This window comes from Crinia signifera, chromosome 3 (genome assembly GCF_055691185.1).
Source record: "Crinia signifera chromosome 3, ASM5569118v1, whole genome shotgun sequence".
NCBI lineage: Eukaryota > Metazoa > Chordata > Amphibia > Anura > Myobatrachidae > Crinia > Crinia signifera.
This window is the reverse complement of record NC_139219.1, coordinates 320,031,879-320,059,189: the sequence shown is the minus strand read 5'-3', so window position 1 is coordinate 320,059,189 and position 27,311 is coordinate 320,031,879. Positions and strand designations below refer to the sequence as shown.

Here is a 27,311-nt window from a genome sequence, read left to right as displayed (position 1 = left end):
TAGTGCATCTGGCCCTCTGTCTCTTAAGGTTCTGCCCAATCAATTCTATCTCAGAACTTCATACAATAAAACCATGGTGAAGGACCACTTCATTGTGGTGGATGCTACTGATAATACTAGCTAGTGGATAGAGAAGTTTAAAAGTCCATACACACTGAGCATTTTTCGCCCGTTTCACTGATTTTCCCCAGGGTGGATGACTTTCCATAGCAGGATGTCACTCTTAGCCATCCCTCGCTCATCTGCTGGTAATACCAGCAGAGGAGCAGCCGGCCAGCGATGATGCAGGAGCGGGCATCAGCGCACACCGATCATTGTTGGCCCGTACAGACTGCGCGGCTTTCAGCTCAGTTGCCCAGTGTGTGGGCCTTAAGAGAAAAAAAATTAACATGCAGGAGCAGCTTATTTTAAATGATGATTTTCTAGATTAACTAAATTATACAAACTGCGGCTCTGAAATGTCTCTAATGATTACAGTCTGCTTTGAATGTTAACCTTTATTGTTTTATTTCTTATTGAAAATTACATAGTAAGAGGTGCAATGTGCCTGTTCCGTTTTCGTTAATTCTATCCATGATGTGGTACTGAAATACAAAAAAAAAAAAGTCAGTACGATCTCGTAAGTTATATACCAGCATTCTGTAATACCCTATATTTTTCTTTTAAGTACAATAATAACCATATTTGTCATCTTCATAAATAATGTTCATATTTCACAGCTTTTGCCCTGAAATTCCATGAAACAATCACTGCTGTTACTGTAGGTAACTTACCTACTGGTGTTTCCGTCGTTGGAAAGTTTATGACTTTATGAATACAACACAATAAACAGACTCCCTTAAGTGGACCCTTAAAGGCCTATAAGGGTCGATTAAATGAAAAACATTTTCACTTTACAAAACTTTTGACAAACTGAAATTAATAAGTGACTCATCGGCAGAGTGGTCTGTGAATCGGACACTGTAGATATCGTTGTGATATCCATGTGAGAGCGATCCCCAGTCGGTTCTCTTTCTCTTCATTGTTTGCTTATTCATTGAGGGCTTTCAGGATTTTCTGTACCTGCTGCAGCAGCTCCTGCCCTACTGTGGTTGGGAAGGGAAGGTGGATAGTTAGAGACTTGCTCTGGCTGCTGCAGCAGCTCCTGCCCTGCTGTGGTTGGGAAAGGAAGGTGGATAGTTAGAGACTTGCTCTGGCTGCTGCAGCAGCTCCTGCCCTGCTGTGGTTGGGAAGGTGGATAGTTGGAGACCTGCTCTGGCTGCTGCAGCAGCTCCTGCCCTGCTGTGTTTGGGAAGGGTAGGTGGATAGTTAGAGACCTGTTCTGGCTGCTGCAGCAGCTCCTGCCCTGCTGTGGTTGGGAAGGGAAGGTGGATAATTAGAGACCTGCTCTGGCTGCTGCAGCAGCTCCTGCCCTGCTGTGGTTATGAAGGGAAGGTGGATAGTTAGAGACCTGCTCTGGCTGCTGCAGCAGCTCCTGCCCTGCTGTGGTTAGGAAGGGAAGGTGGATAGTTAGAGACCTGCTCTGGCTGCTGCTGCAGCTCCTGCCCTGCTGTGGTTGGGAAGGGAAGGTGGATAGTTGGAGGCCTGCTCTGGCTGCTGCAGCAGCTCCTGCCCTGCTGTGGTTATGAAGGGAAGGTGGATAGTAAGAGACCTGCTCTGGCTGCTGCAGCAGCTCCTGCCCTGCTGTGGTTATGAAGGGAAGGTGGATAGTTAGAGACCTGCTCTGGCTTCTGCAGCAGCTTCTACCCTGCTGTGGTTGGGAATGGACGGTGGATACACACTGAGCGCCAGCAGGGATAGGACGGCTTTGCATAACACAGTGCTATACAAAGCCATCCTAAAAGCCACTCATCTGCTGGTGATACCAGCAGATGAGCGGCTTTCCCGAAGTTGATGCGGGAGCACGCAGTAGTGCTCACCGCTCATCACCGGGGCATACACTCTGGCCAGCTTTGAGCTGAAATCCGCTCAAACTGGGTGTTTTGAGTGGCTTTCAGCTCAAAGTCGCCCAGTGTGTATGAGGCTTAACCTCATCTCAGTCCACATCTCCCCTCCCCCCACTTGTTGTCTGTTTGTCCTTTATACTTATTACCTCCTCCCACTGCAGCATCAAAGACTGGTAAGGAACTCCCACTTTTTTCCTCACCTTTGTCTCCAGTATCTCCCACACTGTTAGCAGCTCTGGTCTTCTCTGTGTACTATTAATAGCTGTTATTCAATAATGTGAGACTCATCAAAGTTTGCAGAGATAAAGTAGAGAGCGATAAAGTGGACAGGCATAAAATACCTGCTGCCCCCCTCACTGAGATAAGCTTCCGCATTTTATTATACTCCCCCAACCTTGCAAAGCTTCAAATGCTTGTCCTGATAGGCCATATGCAGCATTATTGGTCTCTTCTTATTGGATTTCTGGCTTATGCTGATTTTTTGGGGTGCCGCACCCTACACCTACATATAGCAATAGGGTCCCCCATTACAAAGAGAAGCCTTGACAACAACTTGAGGGTTTATTCATATATTTGCACAAATATATACAGTATAACGAAGATCTCTGAATTCTATTACCATGTAGTATTTAAATCTGGTTACTGGTGTTACTCAGTGTGCTGGGGAAACCATGTATTTTTTTCCTATAAATCTTTAAATGGGCACAGAAAACCCACCTACAGTAGTACTGAGGCCACTCTTTATCTCTGCCACCTTGTGTTTGGCCAACCCTGCCAAGCTCACTGCCTGCCTTATGTCCTCCTTGCCTTCACCTCATTTCACCCGTCTGGCTCACCCTCCCAGGGCCCTAACACCTAATTATGGTCCTGGTATCCATGATTATCTCGTTCTCACAGTGCTTTTCTGGCACACTTCAATAACATCTACAGTATGTTCTACTCAGCCACCGTCTATAACCACAGCTCTCCTCACTCATAATCATTTATCTCTTCCATCCCCAATCCGCCCCTGGTAGTACATGGACACCTCCTCTGCTTCCCTACATCTCAGCTATATTGTGTATGAGAATTGTGCTGCTTATTGTTACCTCTGCTGTTGTCATTTCTCAGTTACTGTAATGTTAAGTTCTGTGTACCCTGTATTGTTCTTATGTGTGCTATATGTACGGCGCTGCCAACCACTTGTGACGCCTTATAAATCAACTAGTTAAAAGCTGGTCAAAATGACAGTTTATTCCCTACCTGCTCCTTCCTTTAATCTCTGTCTTCACAGCTCCCTCTCTTCATATCCAGCAAGTTTGAAACAGATCATTTTACTTTCACTTTATGTTAAAGTGTCATTCGGTCCGTTGAGTGGCCTCTAGTGGTCACCGTCAGTACTTCAATTTGGAGGTGAGAAGTAGTTAGGCTTTTATATTTAGTTTGTACGAATAAAGGCCCATACACTCTAGAAGATTATTTTTCCAACCTGGCTGGTTGGAATGAAAATCTGAAAATTTATGCAACAAATTACAATCAAGCGTTTGCTCCCAAACGCTGGACAATGGACAAAAGCATCTGAATAAATTGATTTAACCAATTTGTCTGTAGGACATTTTTTTTTACTTTTTTCCATGTTTAGGAGCAAATGGTCAATTGTCATTTGCATCGCAAAATTTTCAGATTTTTAGTCCAACCAGCCAGATTGGAAAGATAATCTTCTAATGTGTATGGGACTTTAGGTAATAACCACCCAGCCTCTAACCAACGTGTAACATGGCAGTTAGGAGTTGATTGGCTGGCACTTTAAAAGTTTTGATAAACCTCCCCTGTAGTATTAGTTGTGTATTTTTGTCTGTTATGGACAGTTGGTGGCATTATATAATTAAAAGTTAATAACACTAATAATACCAAATCAAATACAAAGCAGTGTTCTTACGGCATAATTTGTTTTCACATTTTCCTTTACACGCTGAGCAAGACCTCCCTCTGCTGTACGGGGTAGCCTTTTTCCTTGCATCATTTCCCCTAGGTACATTCAACAGAAAATGCATTAGATTTCAAATTGACAGCAACTATTTATCATCAACTAATAATTCACTGGTGTAGAAAAGGGCACATCCAGTCTTTACATGATCTCTTCTTCCAGATACAGCAGACAGTTGGAAGTACAATCCCACTGGGGTTGTTTTTTGTTACTCTAAAATGAAAACAGAAAGCAGTTTTGTGGGTGCACTTGGACCAAATCTACTAAATAAAAGCGAAAATGTGTCCTTCTGTCTTTCTATACAAATCCACAGTTTACAAGCCAAGATCGTGAAATTTTACATACGAGCGTATTAAATTGTGGCCGAGGCAACTAAAAAAAAATTGAAATCGAAATGAATTATGGTTATATTTTAATTAATGAAACATTTTTTTTTTGTTTTACGCTTATTCCCATTACCAAGATCATCGATCACACCCACTGATACAAGCCCATCATATGCTCAGTGCGACTCACACCTAAGCACTGATTGCCGATAGTCTCTGAACTGAGACTATCTATCTATCTATCTATCTATCTATCTATCTATCTATCTATATTCTAATATATATAAAAGTTTAAATTTGGCTTTCCTTCTATCTTTCTATTCAAATCCACAGTTTACAAGGGAAGATTGTATTAGGAGGGTATTAAAACATGGCCGAGGCAACTAAAAAAATTCAAAATCAAATAGAATTGCGGTTAATTTTTTTTAGCAATTAAAAACCAAAATGTTTGCTGTATGCTAAGGTGACCAACCAACCTCCATTAGGGAGGACAGTCCTTCTTTTGTAAGTACCTGCAGCAGCAGATGGGGCAGCAGAGAATGGGGAAGGTGGGGGGGATGTCAGTGCTGATATGTGTAAAAATGTTTTAAATAGGGATGTACAAAATCTCCAAGCCCCACCCCGTTCATACTGCGGGTCGGCACTGCAGTGTAAACCTTGCAAATCCCAGATCCGACCTGGCTTGGAACTGTGTTCCAAATACCGGGTCGGATGCAGGATTTTGGTGTAAAAGGGGTATAAGAGACATCTTACAGCTAAAACTATTTGAAAGTTTTTTGGCACACAACGTTATATGTCTATATGTTGTAATTGTCAAAAACTTTTTTAACCCCTAAATATATCACTTCAGCTAAGAGGAACCTCCTCCGCCCCCCCCCCCCCCCATTTCCCTATTCATTAAAAGGCTGCAGGGATTTTATCCTTTTTTATTTTTAAAATGAAATGATAAAAGTTTATGCTTTAACGTAAAACCTACTGGTGTGCGTCTAATAGTGCAACTCCTTTCATCTTTTGCGTTAATATTGTACCTTGGTTGCCAAGACAGCACCCCCGCCACAATATAAAAATAAAGTCGGTCCGAAATTGCCCTGAAATAAGAGGCGTTACACACTTGTGTGCTGATCTCCTTCTCGTTTTACAATCGATATCACCTAGTTGTTCATTTTTTTACTCCCTGAATGCAGTCCAAAGCTTGTTTCGCTCATTAAATAGGTTATTAAAAAGTAAAATGATAAGTAAGCAAATAATACTCACGCTGGACAATAGTGGCAAACATACAGGTATAGAGACATATCGCTGCATTTATTCATTCCACATCCCATATAGTTGGAACTGGCCCAAACAATCTTAAAATAGAGATTTTGAAATGTTACAACAAAGTTCAAACAATAGATTTGAATATTATTTTTACTGGCTTTAAGGCTTAACGGCGGTAAGATAAGTGTATGTGACTATTATAAACATGATATTGCCGATCAGTAGGGTCTGCCGCGTAGCCAGACCAACCCGAGCTGGTCAAAGGTGTGTACGTTGACAAGAGTTGACATAACTGCATACCCTCCAACTGTAACTTTTTGGCATGTACAATACCGTTTTTTGGCCTGTAACTTTTTGGGGGGTCTGCAACTGATGATTGTAAATATAGGAAAGGGGGCATGGACATGCCCCCTTTACCCCTGGACACACCCCTTTCTAAATTTGTACCGGTTTTTGCTCTTCAGATGTTGGAGGGTATAGCAATGCAAGCCATATACACTAACGGATTGGGCGTTTAACCATTTTACAAGTGTCCCTATCCATGTATTACATATGCTAATGACCCAATGTTTCAGTGTATCATACCTATAACCCCTTTGTCACATACTGCATCAATCCACTGATTTTTCAAGGTTCTTCTTTCAGATGTTTGTTATATTCTGGCAAGTGTGTCTGTTAGTTTTTCAATTGGTGGTTTGCAAATCAAAATACAGGGGCCGGATGTATCAAGCTTTAAACAGCGGTAAAGTGGGAGGTGAAAAATAACCAGACAATCTGCCATTTAAGTAGGAGCTGACTGGTTGTTTTTCACTCTCCACTTTATTACTACTGGTAGAGTACTCGTTGAGAAGCCTCCTTCCATCATTTATGTACCCTCTGCCATAGGTGCCGATTTTATGTTTTTGCTGGTGGGTGCTCAAGCCAAAAATATAGGGGAGTGGCTTCATGGGAAAAGGGCGTGACCATAAAATAATACTGATTTATATTACGCAGCACAGTTGTCTCCAATATTCAAATTATGGCAACAGTGCCAAATACATAAATGCCCACACAGTGCAGGTACATAAATGCCCACACAGTACCTGTGCCAGCAACGAGGGAGGGAGACTGCAGTTGGACACGGGTGAGTGGGCCGCTGCTGAGCTGGTGGGTGCTCATCAATTTCCGTGGGAGCTCGGGCCCTCAAGCACCCACAGAATCGGCACCTATGCCCTCTGCAAATGCGGGGATGAGCAGCACAAGGATAGCTGGTGACATAGAAGTTGAGAATGCCACCGGTTGAGGGGGATATTTGTGTAGCTGACACTTTTACTGAGATTGTTCATGATGAGGATGTTGTTTGTGTCAGGTACTAGTGGCAGCAGATCTTGGCCATGATAAGAAGAAGGCCATTTTGTGCCTGGGCAGGTGACCACAACATATGGGTTATTGAGTTATTTTTTACTCCATTCTTGACAACAATTGTCAAGGAATCTTTAGTGTTTGTAAAACCAAAAGAAGTAGGGGTAGGTAGAATAACCACCTTCTTCCATTTACTTCATTTGGAACAAGTTCATGAAAAGTTTTTGTCAAAATTTTAAATACTGTGGGGCAGATTTATTAAGCTCGGTGAAGTGATAAAGTGTCTGGTTTTTATCACCGGCCAATCAGCTCCTACCTGTCATTTTTCAAACCAAGCCTGTAACTTCACAGGTCGGAGCTGATTGACCGGTGATAAAAAACAGACAGTTTATCACTTCACTGAGCTTAATAAATCTGCCCCTGTATTTGCTAGAATAATACCATGCAGTCCAGCATAAGATAGCTGCATAGTGTATCATTAACAGAACCCTTGCTATGTAATCTGTCAGCAACACCATCTACTGGGTGATATCTTTGAAAATGTAGTGCAGGTGATGACATAGACAATGGGCCTAATTCAGACATGATCGCAGGACTGCTAATCTTGGAGCCCAGCAAACCATTGAATGATTTCGGCCTGCATGGATGTTTATGTGAATAGATGTTTATGAAACACATCTGTTTGCATGCGTGCGGGGATATTCACCATGGAAGGGTTTGGGGCGGTGTTCGTACGGGCGGCAGGCAGCTTTTAGTTGGCTCGCAAAGCTGCAAAATTCTCGTTTTGCGAGTCAACCAGAATGACCCCCAAAACCCCTACTAACTGAGGATGACCAATTACCTGGGTATAGTGTCCAATGACTGCATTCGGTGTTGTAGCTCCTTTTCCATAAGCAAAATTGGAAACTTCCTCATACCAGTCTTTGATTATGTCGGCCCAGTCTTCCGCAGCAGATGACATATAGATGTTCTCTCCACAGTGTAGAAAATGTGGTTCTATCAAAGTAAGCCATTCATCGTTACAGTCAACGTTTCCATAGCATTTGGAACATACATGCCAACATCATGGTGGGGGGACATGATGTGGAACAGAGGGCAAGACCGCTTGACTGCAACATTGTTGCCCCGCCTCCACTACACAATGTTGAGATTATCACCATTGGGGCAGATGTATTCAGTCTGGTAAAGCGATAACATAGTTATAAATTGGAGGCTGATTGTCTGGTGCATTATCTCCTTCCACTTTATTACAGCTTTATCAGCAATTTATCAACTTACCAGTTGAGGGGGAAATTTACTAAGATCGAATGGTTACAAATAGTCGTGTTCGTGTCCATTTAAATGTGAAATATGACCGTATTTCGCACATCAGCAAATTTACAAACGTACGAATGCATACGATTCGTATTTTAGTCATTCGTATTGTTAAGCATTCCTTAAAAATTCGAATGGATGCACCATTGATAGAATACGGCCGTTAAAGCCTATTCTTTTCGAAGGTTTCGCCAAATTTGCATTTCTTCTGCGTTCGTAATTTCCAAATTTTACAGTTGTATATTTTATAAAACAACTATAGAAAATTATACAAAATTACTTTGGATTTTTATTAGTCTTTTTGGGAGCAGCATCATTTGAGCTGTGGTATTAGAAATTTAAATTTTAATTATTATTATCAATTTTCTAAATTAGTTGCGCCTGATTATACTTTTGTGAGTATTTTTTTGTATATTTTATAAATCTGTATTTATGGTGTTATGGTTCTGTCCACAAATATGTGTTAAAGTGAAAATGTAAAAAACAAACATGGCGTGGGGTCCCCCCCCTCCTGAGCATAACCAGCCCCAGGCTCATTGCACCGGTCCTGGTTTCAAAAATACAGGAGACAAAATATGTAGAGGTCCCCTGTATTTAATAAACCAGCACCAGGCTCTTGGACCAGTCCTGATTCCAAAAATACAGGGGACAAAGAAACTTGGGGTTCCCCGTATTTTAGGACCAGCACCGGGCTCCAACAGCCAGCAGTATCATGCCACAGGCCTGAACACCGTGGCTGGTCAGCCCTGGGGTCCATGGGGGAGTCGGGACCCCCCAATAAAGGCGCTGTCCCTGGCATTCCAGGGCGGTGGATGCCGGGCTGATACGTGTAAAAATTTGAATAATAAACATTGATTTTTACAGTCGAACTACAAGTCTTGGCGAACCACAAGTCCAAGCATGCGGGTCATTAATGGGCCCCCTTAGACTTTTAAGTTCATCTGCAAAAAGAATGTTAAAATAAAGACAGAGACCCCAAATAGTACAGCTTTTTTACATTTATTATTTTTTACACCAATATACATTACCCTTCTTGGCTCCAGCTTTTTGATTCTCTGCCACAGCTCATCCTGCATTGACTGCGGTTCCACAGTTCCGGGTGGTGACCGCAGTCAGTGCAGGGTGAGCTGGGTTCCACAGTTCTAGCATGGTGGCCAAAGAGCTCCCGGTGGTGGGCCTTAACTCGGTCACCAATGCCATGTTTTCTGGGAAGGAAAACTTCACATTCCTCCCTGACCTACAGTAGTTCGCCCAGACTAGCACTAAGATGCACCACCATCCTCCCCACTGTGAACTTGGCTCTTCACCCTGCATCTCAACCACCCCAACCTCACTAACCTCTGACTCATACATACCGTACAGACGGATTCGGTATGGAATCCCGGCGGTCAGAATCCCGGCGGTCAAAATCCAAATGGCGGAATCCCGACCGCTGAAATCCCGACAGGGGGGGGGACGTGGATCCGGTGCCTCGCTACGCTCGGCACGCTTATTTATTCTCCCTCTATGGGTGTTGTGGACACCCATGGAGGGAGAAAGTTTCAGGATTTCGGTGGTCGGGATTCCGGCATCGGGATTTTGAGCGCCAGGATTCGGCCGCCGGGAAATTAACCGCATCCCATAGGGACAAAGAAAATACTTAACACGGAAAAAAACAAAAGCTAACAAACAAATAACACACTCACCACACACAACCCTCAAGCACACACAACAGAAAATATGTCGAACTTCTAAATAGACAAAGACTGAATTAGACAGGACAACTAGCAAAACAAGACCCTACTCAGCAAATCGCAATATCTCTCTCCAACACCAACTACTCACCACCAAGACACTCCCCCCTCACATGCCGAGTTTCCCCAGCACGAGAATGGATGTTTTGCATAAACATCCATTCGCTGCTTGCGTGCGGGGGGAGGAAATCATTCGATGGTCGCCGGCCATCAAATGATTTCTAGAGCGCTCACATATGTGAGACACCTCTCTGGTGTCTCACGTCTAGGAGCGTCCTGTGCGGGAAGCACTCGCACTCGTGTCAGCGGCCCATTTCCATGGAAGTGCCCAGTGTTTTTATGGGAATGCCCATGAAACTCTGGGCATTCCATGGGCACAACCACTCTCTGCCATTCCACGCCCCCTGTCCGCACTGCTCGGTGTGACAGGGCCACCACTAGTAATTTTGGGGCCCGGGACTAACTTTCTCCCATGGAACACAGCACCCATGGAACACAACAAAGAACTGTTCCGGCATTTTAAATTGGAGCCTTGAGATGTCCACTTCAAGATCGAACCTGGCTATGTACCTCGTGCCTCCTTTGCTCCACAATACCACTACTCCGGTGGAGAAGTTCCTGGGTTCTATAGAATTCCCGTCGCCAATTGTGGTGTATGTTCACTGCACATACAAACTTGCATTCAGTGCTGACACAGAGACCAGGAACTCTTATTTACATAGCAGAAGACTTTTCTGAAAGTAAAAGCATCGACACCGGCGTACACAGACAATGCGAAACAGCGGCCAACGGTGGCCAACACAGAAACTACAATAGAAATATATTACCTGTAGTTATTTTGGACCTAATCTGATTATGTAACACTTCCAACCATGGGGTAAATTTACTAAAATGGGAGTTTTATTGAAGATTGGGGCTAACATGTAATCGGGAGCGATTTTTAGACATCTGCAAATTTTTGGGTCAAAAACAGGCAAATAGCAGGTTTTCATAAAATCGCACATGTAGTAGCTTGCGATGGGCGGTAAAAAATGCATGTTTTGCCGTGACCAAAAAAAATCAAAATTGCATCCAAACGTTTTCTCATAGAAAACATCAAAATCACAAATGTAATAGGGTGTGACTTTTCAAATCCACAGCCGGGGGGACACTTTTTATACAAGGCCCCCATGCTGGAACATGAACATCCTGGCTGGTCAGCCCTGGATGGGGTACCTGGGGGTAGTGGGGATCCCCCCAATTAAAGGGATCCCTCTCCAGGCTTAACCCTTCCAGAGCTGAAGCCCAGGGATGTCCCTGCCACCCCTGGGCACTAGGCGGCGGGCTGATGTTTTTTGTGTAAAAAAAAAATATATATTACATTTATATTAGGTTATGCAGTGGAACTACAAGTCCCAGCAACCTTCACACTCACCGGTGCGCTCACTCCAGGATGACAGGGGGTGGCCACAATGGACTACCCAGTGTTTCATGGGCTTGCCCACAAAAATGGTGAGTGCGCCCATAGAATTACTCTATGGTGAGTGCGCCCATAGAATTACTCTATGGTGAGTGCGCCCATAGAATTACTCTATGGTGAGTGCGCCCATAGAATTACTCTATGGTGAGTGCGCCAATAGAATTACTCTATGGTGAGTGAGACCATTGAATGATTTCTCTCCTGTGCGGCCTCATGTAAGCTGTTGTGTATTTGAACGCTAGTGAGTGGATTTGGGCCAATGTTCGGCGGGACTGCAGGGGGCATTTAGCTGCTCGCTTGGTGGCGAATATACACTGCCTAGCAAACAGGTCTCAATCATGCCCTTTAGTCACATACATGTACACACGCAAACATACATACTCACCATGCATGGTTCCCACGCTGGATGGGTCCTCTTCTCCAGTACAGGGTCCAAGGTTAAAAATTAAAAAAATATATATATAATCGGATGAGAGGAGCTGCATAACCAGCATCTCTCCTGACCCCTAGGGGAATCCCAGTGACGTGCATCACTGGGTCTCCCCTAAACCAATCAGGAGTCAGCTCAGCCCTGATTGGATGTCGGCATCTCCATAGAGATGCCGACATCCAATCAGGGCTGACCTCCTCCGGAACTGAGCCCTGCTTGGTTTAGGGGTGACCCAGTGGAAATATATTAGTGTAGTGTTTATGTGATTCCAAAATCTTCCTGAATACAGTGAGTCAACTTTATTTACATGTGTACCTACCTACGGAGCTTACTAGCTAATTTTCCTACTCCAGGGCAAAAACAGATAACTGGCCAATTGAGTCACTGGTCAGTTCGGGATGCGGTCAATTTTCCGGCGGTCGGAATCCCGGCGTTCAAAATCCCGACCGCCGAACTCCAGAAACTTTCTCCCTCCGTGGGTGTCCACGACACCCACAGAGGGAGAATAAATTAGCGTGCCGAGCGTAGCGAGGCACCGGGCCTGCTGCGTGGCGACCGCAGCGAGCCCGCAAGGGGGGGGGGGCATCCACGTCCCCCCCTTGTCGGGATTTCGTCGGTCGGGATTTTGAACACCGGGATTCTGACCGCCGGGCTATTTGACACAGACATTTGACACAGACATTGGGGACACATACAGTACAAACATAGAGGAAGAGGAAGAGGCCATGTTGACCTTAATTTTATACTCACTTTTTATGATTCTTTTCGACATATGACTGTGAAATATTTCACAGGAATCTGCCACGCCCTGCGCACTTCTTGCAGCGTCCTCATTCCAAAACTGAAAATAATAAAAGTAATAATAATGTCATTATATAAATGTAAATAATATTACCATGGAATTATAATGGGCCTGATTCAGAACCAAGTAATGGTGCTCTGTGCTATGCGCTGCACCTATACTGTGCATGTGCAGTACAGGTCTGTGACATTGGGCCCTATGCAGAACTGTTCGCTGGGCTGCGTATATTCACTGGCTAGTGAGCAGGTAAACTCAACCCCACCAAATGCATTCCTCCCCCTACTGGCCGAATCCCCGCGCTACCATGTGAGCAAATGTGTATGCTGGCTTAATCAAATGATTTTTCCTCCCTCTCCAGATAAAAGTAGGGAGTAGGATGATATCCTACATTGGTTTCCATTAGGTCCGGCTGAATAGTGAAATTGACCAAGTTCCAGAATATAAAGCTTTCCAGGGTTTGGCTCTGGAGCTAAACCATCTTTAACCCCTTCCTGACACAGCCAGTTTTTGCCTTCCTGACAGAGCCCTTTTTTTCAAATCTGACATGTATCACTTAAGTGGGGATAACTTTTTTTTGCTTTTACTTATCCCAGTGATTTTGAGATTGTTTTCTCGTGACACATTGTACTTCAAATTAGTGGTAAATTTGGGTCGATACAGTCTGTGTTTTTTTGTGAAAAATACCAAAATGTCGTAAAAAAATGGAAAATTTAGCAATTTGCAAAATGTTAAATTTTCTGCTTGTGAGACAAATAATCATACCACTCAAAATAGTTAATAACTAACATAGACCATATGTCTACTTTATGTTTCCATCATTATTTCAACTTCCTTTTAATTTTTTTGGACACTAGGAGGCTTACAATATGAATAGCAAATTCTCAAATTTTCAAGAAAATTTCAAACACTGATTTTTTAGGGACCAGTTCAGTTCTGATGTGACTTTGAGGGACTTGTATGTGAGACACCCCCATAAATGATGCCATTTCAAAAACTGCACCCCTCACAGTATTCAAAACAGCATTTTGGAAGTTTGTTAACCCTTTAGGTGTTTCACAGGAATTAAAACAAAGTGTAGGTGAAATTTCAAAATTTCATTTTTTTTGCAGATTTTCAATTTTAATACATTTTTCTAAGGAACACAGTAGATTTTACTAGAGAAATGTGACTAAAAATTGATTCCCCCAATTCTTTTGTTTTCATAAATATCCTATATGTGGCCCTAGTGTGCACGTTGACCAAACCACAGGCTTCATAATAGAAGGAGCACCTACTTGATTTTGGAGCCTCCTTTTTATGAGATTATTTTTTAGGCACCATGTAGGTTTCTAGGCACCATAAGATGCTAAAAGTTAGGAACCCCCCCACAAGTGACCCCATTTTGCAAACTACACCCCTCAGGGAATTCATCTAGGGGTATAGTGTACATTTCAAACACCCAGGGGTTTCAACAATTGTGGTACAACTGGGCAGTGAAAATGAAAAATTAATTTTTTTACACAAAAATGCAGTTCTGGCTCCAAATTTTTCATTTTCACAAGGAATGAAGGAGACAAAGCACCCCAAAATCTGTGCCCCAATTTCTCCCGAGTACGGCAATGCCTCACATGTGACCAAAAAATACCATTTGGGTGCATGGCAGGACTCAGAAGGGAAGGAGTGATTTTTGGATTTTGCAGCTCAGATTCTGGTGGAATGTTGGTGGGTGCTATGTCGCATTAGCAAGACCCCCCAAGCACCAATACAGTGGAACCCCCCCACAAGTGACCCCATTTTGCAAACTACACCCCTCAGGGAATTCATCTAGGGGTATAGTGTAAATTTCAAACCCCCAGGGGTTTCACCAATTTTGATACAACTGGGCTGTGCAAATGAAAAATTACATTTTTTACACAAAAATGCAGTTCTGGCTCCAAATTTGTCATTTTCACAAGGAATGAAGGAGACAAAGCACCCCAAAATCTGTGCCCTAATTTCTCCCGAGTACGGCAATGCCTCACATGTGACCACAAAATACCATTTGGGTGCATGGCAGGACTCAGAAGGGAAGGAGTGATTTTTGGATTTTGCAGCTCAGATTCTGGTGGAATGTTGGTGGGTGCTATGTCGCATTAGCAAGACCCCCCAAGCACCAATACAGTGGAACCCCCCCACAAGTGACCCCATTTTGCAAACTACACCCCTCAGGGAATTCATCTAGGGGTATAGTGTACATTTCAAACCCCCAGGGGTTTCACCAATTTTGATACAACTGGGCTGTGCAAATGAAAAATTACATTTTTTACACAAAAATGCAGTTCTGGCTCAAAATTTTTCATTTTCACAAGAATGAAGGAGAAAAAGCACCCCAAAATCTGTGCCCCAATTTCTCCCGAGTACGGCAATGTCTCACATGTGACCAAAAAATACCATTTGGGTGCATGGCAGGACTCAGAAGGGAAGGAGTGATTTTTGGATTTTGCAGCACAGATTCTGGTGGAATGTTGGTGGGTGCTATGTCGCATTAGCAAGACCCCCAAAGCACCAATACAGTGGAACCCCCCCACAAGTGACCCCATTTTGCAAACTACACCCCTCAGGGAATTCATCTAGGGGTATAGTGTACATTTCAAACCCCCAGGGGTTTCACCAATTTTGATACAACTGGGCAGTGAAAATGAAAAATTACATTTTTTTACACAAAAATGCAGTTCTGGCTCAAAATTTTTCATTTTCAGAAGGTATGAAGGAGAAACAGCACCCCAAAATCTGTGCCCCAATTTCTCCCGAGTACGGCAATGTCTCATATGTGACCAAAAAATACCATATGGGTGCATGGCAGGACTCAGAAGGGAAGGAGTGATTTTTGGATTTTGCAGCACAGATTCTGGTGGAATGTTGGTGGGTGCTATGTCGCATTAGCAAGACCCCCAAAGCACCAATACAGTGGAAGCCCCCCACAAGTGACCCCATTTTGCAAACTACACCCCTCAGGGAATTCATCTAGGGGTATAGTGTACATTTCAAACCCCCAGGGGTTTCACCAATTTTGATACAACTGGGCAGTGAAAATGAAAAATTACATTTTTTTACACAAAAATGCAGTTCTGGCTCAAAATTTTTCATTTTCATAAGGTATGAAGGAGAAAAAGCACCCCAAAATCTGTGCCCCAATTTCTCCCGAGTACGGCAATGCCTCATGTGTGACCAAAAAGTGGCAGGTTTCAGAAGGGAAGGAGTGATATTTGGATTTTGCAGCACAGATTCTGGTGGAATGTTGGTGGGTGCTATGTCGCATTAGCAAGACCCCCAAAGCACCAATACAGTGGAACCCCCCCACAAGTGACCCCATTTTGCAAACTACACCCCTCAGGGAATTCATCTAGGGGTATAGTGTACATTTCAAACCCCCAGGGGTTTTACCAATTTTGATACAACTGGGCAGTGAAAATGAAAAATTACATTTTTTTACACAAAAATGCAGTTCTGGCTCAAAATTTTTCATTTTCATAAGGTATGAAGGAGAAAAAGCACCCCAAAATCTGTGCCCCAATTTCTCCCGAGTACGGCAATGCCTCATGTGTGACCAAAAAGTGGCAGGACTCAGAAGGGAAGGAGTGATATTTGGATTTTGCAGCACAGATTCTGGTGGAATGTTGGTGGGTGCTATGTCGCATTAGCAAGACCCCCAAAGCACCAATACAGTGGAACCCCCCCACAAGTGACCCCATTTTGCAAACTACACCCCTCAGGGAATTCATCTAGGGGTATAGTGTACATTTCAAACCCCCATGGGTTTCACCAATTTTGATACAACTGGGCAGTGAAAATGAAAAATTACATTTTTTTACACAAAAATGCAGTTCTGGCTCAAAATTTTTCATTTTCATAAGGTATGAAGGAGAAAAAGCACCCCAAAATCTGTGCCCCAATTTCTCCCGAGTACGGCAATGCCTCATGTGTGACCAAAAAGTGGCAGGACTCAGAAGGGAAGGAGTGATATTTGGATTTTGCAGCACAGATTCTGGTGGAATGTTGGTGGGTGCTATGTCGCATTAGCAAGACCCCCAAAGCACCAATACAGTGGAACCCCCCCACAAGTGACCCCATTTTGCAAACTACTGTACACCCCTCAGGGAATTCATCTAGGGGTATAGTGTACATTTCAAACCCCCAGGGGTTTCACCAATTTTGATACAACTGGGCAGTGAAAATGAAAAATTACATTTTTTTACACAAAAATGCAGTTCTGGCTCAAAATGTTTCATTTTCAGAAGGTATGAAGGAGAAAAAGCACCCCAAAATCTGTGCCCCAATTTCTCCCGAGTATGGCAATGCCTCATATGTGACCAAAAAATACCAGTTGGGTGCATGGCAGGACTCAGAAGGGAAGGAGTGATTTTTGGATTTTGCAGCTCAGATTCTGGTGGAATGAATGGTGGGTGCTATGTGGCATTAGCAAGACCCCCGAAGCACGGTGAAATGATGAACCTAATAATCCATAGATGTGTGGTATATTTTAAAACACTCCTTTATACATAGGCCGGGTTTGTTGGGGCAAGTTTCACAGTGGAAAATAGTTTTCTTTCTTATTCCCTTTTTATAGCAAACTTTGCACCTTTTTTGTGTCCTGCCCTTTCTTGCAGTGGAGGGGATTTCGTTAGGAAAATGCTGCCCTGGTACAATACGGGGGCCAGTACTAGAGGTACTGGGGCCCTCTGCCTGCTGGTTCCCAAATATTAGGCCCTTTATGACTTCCTCTTGAAAGTGCATAAATGTCCCCCTCTGGCTGGTAGAATGGAACAGCACGTAAGCGTTATACAGTGCCATCTGGATGATATACACGGCCAGCTTCTTGTACCAGATTTTTTTTTTCCGCAGGGCACTGTACGGCTTCAGTACCTGATCTGAAAGATCCACTCCGCCCATGTACCTATTGTAATCTAGGATACAATTAGGTTTTGAGGTATGGGTACTGGTACCTCGTACAGGGATGGAGGTGGTACTGTCTCCATGAATTGTTGTCAGTATAAGGACATCCCTCTTGTCCTTATATTTGACCAACAACATATTTTCGGTGCATATTCCCCTGCTTTCACCCCTTCTCATTACTTGGGCAATGTGCGTTTTTGGGAGGCCTCTTTGGTTCTTACGCACAGTACCGCAAGCTGCTGTACCTCTTGAACCAAGGGCCTTAAACAGGGGGATGCTAGTGTAAAAGTTATCCACATAGAGGTGATAACCTTTATCCAGGAAGGGGTGCACTAAATCCCAGACAATTTTTCCACTAACACCTACGAGGGAGGGGGGGCATTCTGGCAGTTCAATTCTTGAATCCTTCCCTTCATATACCCTAAACCTGTGGGTGTACCCTGAGGTGCTTTCACACAGCTTATACATTTTTATGCCATACCTTGCCCTCTTACTGGGAAGGTACTGGCGGAATTTAACCCTTCCTTTAAAATGTATAAGGGACTCGTCAATACAAATACATTTTTCAGGGATGTACATCTCTGCAAATTTGGCACTGAAATGATCAATGACCGGCCTGACTTTGAATAGCCGGTCAAAGGTGGGATCATCTCTGGGTGGGCACAGTGTATTATCGGTGTAATGTAAAAATTTAAGGATTATCTAAAAACGAGCCCGAGTCATGGCCATACGGTAAAATGGGGTGCTGTACAGAACATCTGTACTCCAATATTGCCTAATTTCTGGCTTTTTTACTATGCCCATATGTAACACCAGACCCCAAAACGTCATAATCTCTACTGCATCTACAGGGGTCCACCTAGCAAATGATGACGTGGGGTTTTGAGCAATAAACCGCTGGGCATATAAATTAGTTTGGTCCACCATTAAATTTATAAAATCATCAGAGAAAAATAATTTGAAAAAGTCAATTTCTCTGAGACCTGCTGAATCAAATTGGATTCCTGGGATGGCCAAAAACTCAGGAACCTGGGGCTCAAAATTGTCTGGTGGTGGGGTCCATACGGGATCAATCATTTGGGGGGGGTCTCAGCTGCTCTACGGGGGCGTCTTTGAGGGGGTCCCTCATCAGCAGAGGAGGAAGAGGAGCTTAAGGCGAATCCTTCAAATTCCCCGCTTGCATCACTGGCTGTGTCAGAGTCAGAGTCAGAGGCAAGCATGGCATATGCCTCCTCCACTGAATACATTCTTCTGGATGACTGGGATGACATTTGGGATGACATTTGGGATGACATTTGGGATGCCATTTTTATTTTTGTGTTTCTGGTAGTGAAATGTTTCAACATGTGTATAGTGTAGGGGGGGTACAAACTTTATTTCAACACGGGGGGTATGTAGTGTGTAGTGTGTATGTAGTGCAGAAAAAAAAATACTTTATACAGGAATTTGATCCCAATAATAAAAAAAAAAAAAATTGAAGGGGTTAAAAAAAAAAAAAAAGGCCCTGCGCCAAAAATTGAGCACAGATGTTGGTCAGTAACGGCCGTCACTGAACAGCGCTCAAAGGCAACAGGAATTTGATCAAAAAAAAAAAAATAGATCAACCCTGTGCCGAAAAAGCTGATCAGTGATGTACGTCACTGATCAGCGCACAGTGGCCACAGGACACCCACAAAATCACAGTGTCTGTAAAAAAAAAAAATTAAAAAAAGACCCCACAGCACCCTCAAAAATTAAAAAAAAAGGTGATCAGTGATGCGACACTGATTACCAGTGAGGGGCAGCAGGTGCACAACCTTTGGTGCAACTGACAGTGCAACTGGCAGCAACTGACAGGTATATATTAAAAAAAAAAAACCCTGCACCCCCAAAAAGTTGCTGATCAGCACAGATATACTGATCAGCACAAAAGGGGGGGTAGCAGACACAAAATATAGCACTCTCTATCACTCTCTGTCACTCTCTGTCTCTATCTCTCTCTAACTCTCTCTATCTCTCACTCTCTATCACTCTCTATCACTCTCTATCACTCTCTATCACTCTCTGTCACTATCTGTCCCTATCTCTCACGATCTGTGACTCTATGACACTGCTGCAGCAGCACACACAGAAGTCACAAGATCCAGGAAGTATCCAGCTGCTGGCAGCACGCTACCAGCGGTGATCAGCGGTGATCAGGTAAGTTTCAGGCAAGGATCAGGTATGTATCACGACAGATTGGCACGGTGACCGCTCTGCACGCAATTCCAGACCGGAATGGCGTCTGCAGCGCAGTCACCGTTAGTTTAAATCACGCGCCTTGGCTGTGATTGGTCCGTGGGTCCCACGGACCAATCACAGCCTTGGGGGCAGGTGGGGTGAGGTGTCGTCGTCACCGATGACCCCCTCATGCCCCCTGACGCCCGGCGGTGATTGACACCTGTGTTACCGAGCGTCTGATTCGCCAGTAACACAGGAAAACGCTGTGAATGGCTGTTCACACTGAACAGCCAATCACAGCGATCGCCGACGGGGGGGCGGCATCGCAGCCCCCCCTGGGCATGCAGGGACATGTCTGCTGTCAGGGACAGCAGACATCGTCCCTCTGTCACTGCGTCTCGAGACGCAGTGGCACTTTGAAGTCATGACGTATATATACGTCATGTGTCGGGAAGTACATCCCGGCCATGACGTATATATACGTCAAATGTCGGGAAGGGGTTAATATTAATATTTTGTTTCTGTATATCTCCCCGTCAGCCAGAACTGATGCCAACAGCTGTGCGTGTACATTAGGCTCACAGGGAGCGGGATGTAGCAAGCAACTGTGGTACATCCCGCCACACATCGCAACTGTGGTACATCCCGCCACACATCGCAACTGTGGTACATACCACCACACATCGCAAAGACACTAATCGCATATGTAGTCCAGTTCTTGAGATATAAGCTGCCCTTTGCAAATCAGCCAGCAGGGGGTGAGCTGGTCCCCGCAGCTCTCCCTCTCCTCCTGCGCCTGACAGCCTCCTGCTCAGATGGCTGCAGGGACTCCTGGGCGCCTCCTCCGCCCTGCACCCGGAAGGGGGATGTTCCGGTGTCTAGGAGGAGGAGGTCACTGGTCCGAGCAACACAGCAGAAGGGTGCCCGGACATCAGGTAAAGGGGGGTGCAGACAGTGTGGGGTGGTGAGGGTCGGTGCGGGGAGGCGGGGGTCACGAAAAGAAGCCCATAGGCAGCAAAGCCTCTGCAGTGTGGATTTAGTGCATCTGGAAATTCGATAAAAACCCAGATAACGGGGTTTTTACCGCATTTTCAGTTTAGTACATCCTGTCCATTGTCTGTACCCACCAGAAGTAAAATGATAGTATCTGATAACATCAGCAAGAGATATTTGTTCATTTCTACAGTTTTAGCATTTATATAGATCACGCTATGTGGCAGGAAGGGTTTGCTACAGTACATTGCGCTTAGTACATTAATACCACACAATGTATATGATAATGTGTATGTAAGGTGTGTACTTCATTTGGGTAGTGGGGGACTCTGTGTTTATTATTATTATTATTAATAATAATAATTGTATGCAATTATGTAATACCTCTGCATATTAAGTATCCACATCATACCATTTTAAGCATGTCACTGGCCGGTGGATCCACCTTTCTTCTATATTTATTGTGATTTTCAGTAATAGACTTTTTTACTTCAGGTTTCAATCCCTGTAAATACAAAATAAATATTTAAAGTTTTTTAATGCCCAAACATATTCTATAGTCCACAGTCCCTAACCCATGGTGCCTGACACGGAGCTATATAATATACTTCGGGTCAACCATTGAAGGTCTACAAGGCTTATCAGTGGTGGGGAACCTCAGGCCCGGGGGCCGTATGAGGCCCTTGTAGCCGGTCTGAGTGGCCCTCCTACCCACCCGGTGGCTTGGCCAGGAGTCAAGTACAGGAAACATCTTGCGAGAGGTCGGTAGTTCTTGCGAGTTCCTCTTAATCAATAGCAGCCAGAGACTGTCAGTCCTATTCAGCGGCAGCCACCGGAGCGTGGGATGGCTGCAGCAGGACAATTTGTAAGAGAAATTTTTACATATGGCCCCCGAAGGATTTTTCCACCATACAATTGGCCCTTGGCCCAAAAAAGTTCTCCACCCCTGGCTTAGATTGACACCTGAAATAGGTTGACATGCCTAAGGTAGATATGGATGGAAGGTCAACGCAAGTATTAGGTTGACAATGTCTAGGTCGACAGTCAAAAGGTCAACATTGGTCTTTCACTTTTTTGTCCCGAATGTCCCGGTACACGTCGGCTTACAAAAAACGTAAAAAAAACATGCAGCCATCTTTTTAGCATCCGCCATGTGTTGGGTCTGATCCTAATATTTTGAGAATACTGGCCGGACGCTGATTTCCTGAGAATTCTCTCAGCCAATCAGATGGGAGTCCGCTTTTCAAAATATTTTTTCAAATTCACCAGTCACTTCCGGTCCCACCTCCCGGCAAATGCCGCTACTAGCTCCCAGCCACCACTCCGACCCCGCTTCCTCCCCTGCACCGCACGGACCCTGCGGCCCGCCCCAGAATATAAATTCTACATCTACTGTGGTCACCAGAGCATGCTGTAGGTTCTACATTTACTGCGATGCCCAGAATATAGATTCTACATTTACTGTGATGTCCAGATTAGATGTTCTACTGTTGTCAACAGAATATAAATTCTACATTTATTGTGGTCAACAAAACATAAGTTCTACATTTACTGTGGTCACCAGAATATAACTTCTATATTTACTGTGGTCACCAGAATATAACTTCTATATTTACTGTGGTCACCAGAATATAACTTCTATATTTACTGTGGTCACCAGAATATAACTTCTATATTTACTGTGGTCACCAGAGCATACTGTAGGTTCTACATTTACTGCAATGCCCAGAATATAGATTCTACATTACTGTGATGGCCATAACATAGGTGCTACATTTTCTGTGGTGGCCAAGACATAGGTTCTATATTTACTGTGATGCCCAAAATAGATGTTCTACTGTGGTCAACAGAATATAAATTCTATATTTACTGTGGTTAATAGAATATAAATTCTACACTTACTGTGGTCACCTGAATATAAATTCTATATTTACTGTGGTCACCAGAATATAAATTCTACATTTACTGTGGTCACCTGAATATAACTTCTATATTTACTGTGGTCACAGACTATAAACTCTACATTTACTGTGGTCGCCTGAATGTAAATTCTACATTTACTGTGGTCAACAGAATATAAATTCTACATTAACTGTGGTCAACAGAATATACTGTTCTACACTTACTGTGGTCACCTGAATATAACTTCTATATTTACTGTGGTCACAGACTATAAATTCTACATTTACTGTGGTCGCCTGAATATAAATTCTACATTTACTGTGGTCACCAGATGATAATTTTTATATTTACTGTGGTCACCAGAATATAAATTCTACATTCCTGAAGGAAAAGTGAAGTGATAGCATTAGCCATCATCAATAACATCATTGCAGGGTCAGTCCCGGGAAGGACTCGGATTAAGGGACAGTGTTTTCTGGTAGACTGTCACATTGGATCAAGCTCCTGTTTACACCATGCGTAGAACCTCAGCAGGGACACTGCTTCCTGCAGAAATGACCCTCATCCAGGGGAGGGGCCAGACCTATCAGGAGGAGGAGCCGAAGTCTCACTGCAGCTGCGACTCCCAGCCGTACACAGTGTAACAGGAATAACCGGTTCTGACCCGACCGATTCCACGATGGCTCTGGAACCATGTCAAAAATCTCTGGTCAGACGCGGGACATACAGTAGGTGGAAAAAAGGTATGATTCCATGATGTATTCCGTTGCTTCCCATGGCTCCTGCATTGGATCTGTAGCACATTAACAGCATGTGATGTTCCTACTCTGCTCATGCATGAACTAAGCTCACTGTTCTCTATTGTGTTTCAATCAAGACATAACTGGGTCATAAAGTTACTGGCACCACACAGCGTTGTATCATGATAATAGTTAACAGAAAACAAATACTTTCTTGCTGAAGGCTCATATAATATTTACCGTTAAAACAATATGACAAGGAATCACATACACTGGATAAGATGAAGGATTTGTCTTTATTTGTAGCAGGTGAACAGAATACCAGGTAATCAGCATAGGCAAGTATGGTTACAGCATTGCAGCATACAGGTAATCACAGCATAGTACAAATGCTTCAGACTGCTCCAGTGGTCCCTACCATATCCCTTAGGCCAGGCATGTCCAAAGTCCGGCCCGGGGGCCAATTGCGGCCCGTGCTGTCATTTCAAGCGGCCCTCCAGCCCCACAGTGAGATGTGTTTGACGTCTTTCGGGTGAGTATGCATCCAACCCCTGCAGCTGCAACTGTATATCACCCTCCTCCACAATCACAGTGACAGCAGTGTGTGGGGAGGGGGTTCAGCAAGGGGGAAGCTTGCTCCCGTAACATGCAGAGTGGAGGAGGGCAGCAGTGGGAGCCTAAGCATCTCCTGTCCTTGCAGTGCCTGCTTTGCCTCTCCTTCCTCTGGCTCACACAAGGGGCTGGGAAACTTACAGAGAAGGGAGGTGGCAGGCAGGGGGACATACAGTGAAGGAGGGTCAGGCTGGGGGACATACAGTGAATGGAGGCAGTGATGGACATTCAGAGAAGGGGGGCAGAGTAGGTGACATAGAGTGAATGGGGCAGAGTAGGGGACATAGTGAATGGGAGTCATACAGTGAATGGGGGCAGATTGGGGGACATACAGTAAAGGAGGGTCAGGCTTTGGGTCATACAGTGAATGGAGGGTCAGGCTTTGGGACATACAGTGAATGGAGGCAGTGATGGACATTCAGAGAAGGGGGGACCGGCTGGGGGACAGAGTGAATGGGTGCAGAATGGGGAACATACAGTGAATGGTGGACATACAGTGAAGGAGGAGCAACCTGGGGGACATAAAGAGAAGGATGGTCAGGCATGGGAATATACAGTGAATGGGGGCAGGCTGGAGGAAATACAGAGAAGGGGGGGCAGTCTAGGGAATATACAGTGAAGGGGCACGCTGGGGGACATAAAGTGAATGGGGGTAGTAAGATTTTGCAGTGTAAATGAGTGCTGCTTTAAAAAAAAAAAGCCTGGCGATTTCTTACCAAATCTCTCACTTTCTGAATCTTTCTGAAAAAGACGTTAGTCCATCAAGGTCAACCTATCTGACTTATAACTACTGACTTGAATAAGTCATATCTATAGGATTCCCTTAGTGGCCAAAAATGCATCCAGTTTTTTCAATTCATTAACAGTAGTTGCTGTAACCACCCCACCGGCAATGAGTTCCAGAATGTTACTGCTCTAATGGTGAAGAATCCTCTGCTTAATTCTGTACAGAATTTATTTTCCTCGAGTCTTAGTACTGTACATGCCCGCGTGTCTTAAGTATAGGGCTGTTAGTGAACAAATCATCTCCCAGTTCCATATGATTCCCAATCCTGTATTTGTACATACTAAGCATGTCACCTCTCAACCTCCGTTTCTCCAGTGAAAACATATTCAGCCTGGTTAACCTATCCTTGTATTCTAGTGATTCCAGTCCTATTACTAGCTTAGTCACCCTTCTCTGTACCTGTTCCAATTAATTTATGTTCTTTTTAAGGTGCGGCGCCCAGAACTGAACACAATATTCCAAGTGTGGTCTCACCAATGCCTTGTAAAGAGGCACTATCACATTGGCATCCCTTGAATCCATACCCCTTTTAATGCATGCCAGTGTCCTGTTTGCTTTTGCTGCTGCACTTCAGCAGTGTGCACTATTACCCAATTATCATCTATGATGACCCCCCAAGTCCTTCTCTACAGCAGAATTCCCTATAATAATGCCAATTAGCCTATAAGTACTGAGCTTGTTCATTTTTGTTCCCATAATGAATGGCTTTACATTTTTGAACATTAAACTGCATTTTCCACCTTTCTGTGCACCTTTCCAGTTTATTTAGGTCACTTTATAGTGTGTCCACATCCTCTCCTGAGTTAATTTCCTTACTCAATTTTGTGTCGTCCGCAAATATTGAAATTTTACTCACTATGTCACTTCCAATATCATTAATGAATATAATAAACAATGTGGGTCCCAATATTGGACTCCACTTTGGACCTTACCCCAGCTGGAATGTATGCCATTTATCACCACTCTCTGTCCCCGATTGCGCAACCAGTTTTAAATCCAATTACAAATTTTCTCTCCTAACCCTAAATTACCTATATCGTTAATAACCTTTTATGAGGTACCTTGTCAAAAGCTTTAGCTATGTCAAACAGTAGTACATCAACAGATTTCCCTAAGTCCAGCCCCCTACTGAATTCCTCATAGAAGCTAATTAAATTACTTTGGATACTATCTCTTATTATTCCTTTTAATATTTTCCCCACAATGGATATAAGGCTGACCGGTCTATAATTTTCAGGATTACTTTTGCTACCTTTCTTCCCTATTGGTACTACGGTAGCTATGCCCCAGTCCCTTGGTACCGTCCCCGAGTTTATTGATTCCTCGAATATCAGATATAATGGTAGTGCTATGACAGAACTAAACTTTTAGTATCCTAGGGTGTATTTCATCTGGGCCAGGAGATTTGTTACTATTTAGGTTCCGTACTCTATTTTTGACTATTTCCTCACTCAAACATACAGGGCCTTATTCTAGTTCAATCTTTCTGCCAAAATCCTTCTTAGATGGACAAAACCATGTGCACTGCAGGTGGGGCAGATGTAACTTGTGCAGAGAGAATTAGATTTGGGTGGGGTTTTACTTCAAAGTAAGATCTATAATGCAGTGCAAAAATAAAGCAGCCAGTATTTACCCTGCACAGAAACAAAATAGCTCACCCAAATCTAATTCTCTCTGCACATTTTACAGCTGCCCCCCTGCAGTGCACATGGTTTTGTCCATCTAAGAAGGATTTTGTCAGAAAGAGTGAACTAGAATAAGGCCCACAGTTTGGGAGCAATCAAAAGCCGAGCATTTAATCTGTGGGAGATCTTCTGAAGATTCTTCCCTTATAAATACCGAAGCAAAAAATTCATTGAATAATTCCGCTTTCTCTTTTCCTTCTGTTACCAGGGTACCCTGCTTATTTTTTAGTGGGCCAATATTTTTTCCTTTCTTGATGGTTTCCCGTTTATATAACTGTAGAGTTTTTTGGGGATTAGATTTGCTATCTGTGGCTATTTTACGGCCAGTCTCTAATTTTGCCATCTTGATTGTATTTTTACATTTCTTATTACATTCTTTATATGCGGCAAATGTTTAAACGCTTTGAGTGCCCTCCTTTTTTTCTCACCCTATTACATTTCACCATTTTAGTCTCAGTTATTTGTATTAAGTAAATTGACCCCACAACCTCTAGTACTGTAGAACTGATCGGCTGTTAATTAAAGTCTCTCCAACATGCCCCAATACATTTACATACCTAGAGATGACCGTACGATGTTGTATGCTAAACAAGTAGAATTGCTCTAAATCGAAGCAGTTAGACAGTAAGGGGATGTTGCTATGGGGAACCAATCAGAATCTACTTATTTATTTAGCACCTTCTAGAATATAATAGACAGGATCTGATTGGTTTCCCATAGCAACATCTCATGTGACAAAAAACTCCCATCTTAGTAAATTTCCCCCTAAATGACAGGATATTTTATGTACTCACGTGCTCATAAGATGTACGAAGCATTCCGTATAAGCAAGCCATTATGCTGAATAGATTAGATACCAACATTATTTATCATGCAAGTGTTGCTTTCTCCTGCAATCCGTACATTTG

The 27,311-nt window shown here is 43.6% G+C and overlaps 1 protein-coding gene across 1 annotated transcript; it reads right to left on the bottom strand.

The window, feature by feature from the left end:
• Positions 1-27,311, bottom strand: LOC146062798 (cysteine-rich venom protein-like). The gene is made up of 7 exons (XM_083174812.1): positions 27,198-27,311; positions 21,090-21,182; positions 12,523-12,613; positions 7,678-7,832; positions 5,493-5,584; positions 3,865-3,953; positions 1-584 (listed from the first exon to the last, which is right to left on the bottom strand). Exons 1-7 carry the CDS (start codon positions 27,264-27,266, stop codon positions 568-570), a joined length of 606 nt encoding a protein of 201 aa, XP_083030938.1. The 5' UTR covers positions 27,267-27,311; the 3' UTR covers positions 1-567.

Excerpts from the sequence above, each read along its gene's own strand:
- LOC146062798 (XM_083174812.1), bottom strand. The coding sequence starts at position 27,266 with ATGTTGGTATCTAATCTATTCAGCATAATGGCTTGCTTATACGGAATG. Across the intron at positions 12,614-21,089 it reads CCAGTGACATGCTTAAAATG|TTTTGGAATGAGGACGCTGC; the intron begins GTATGATGTGGA and ends TATTATTTTCAG. Across the intron at positions 3,954-5,492 it reads GTTTGCCACTATTGTCCAGC|GGGAAATGATGCAAGGAAAA; the intron begins GTGAGTATTATT and ends GAATGTACCTAG.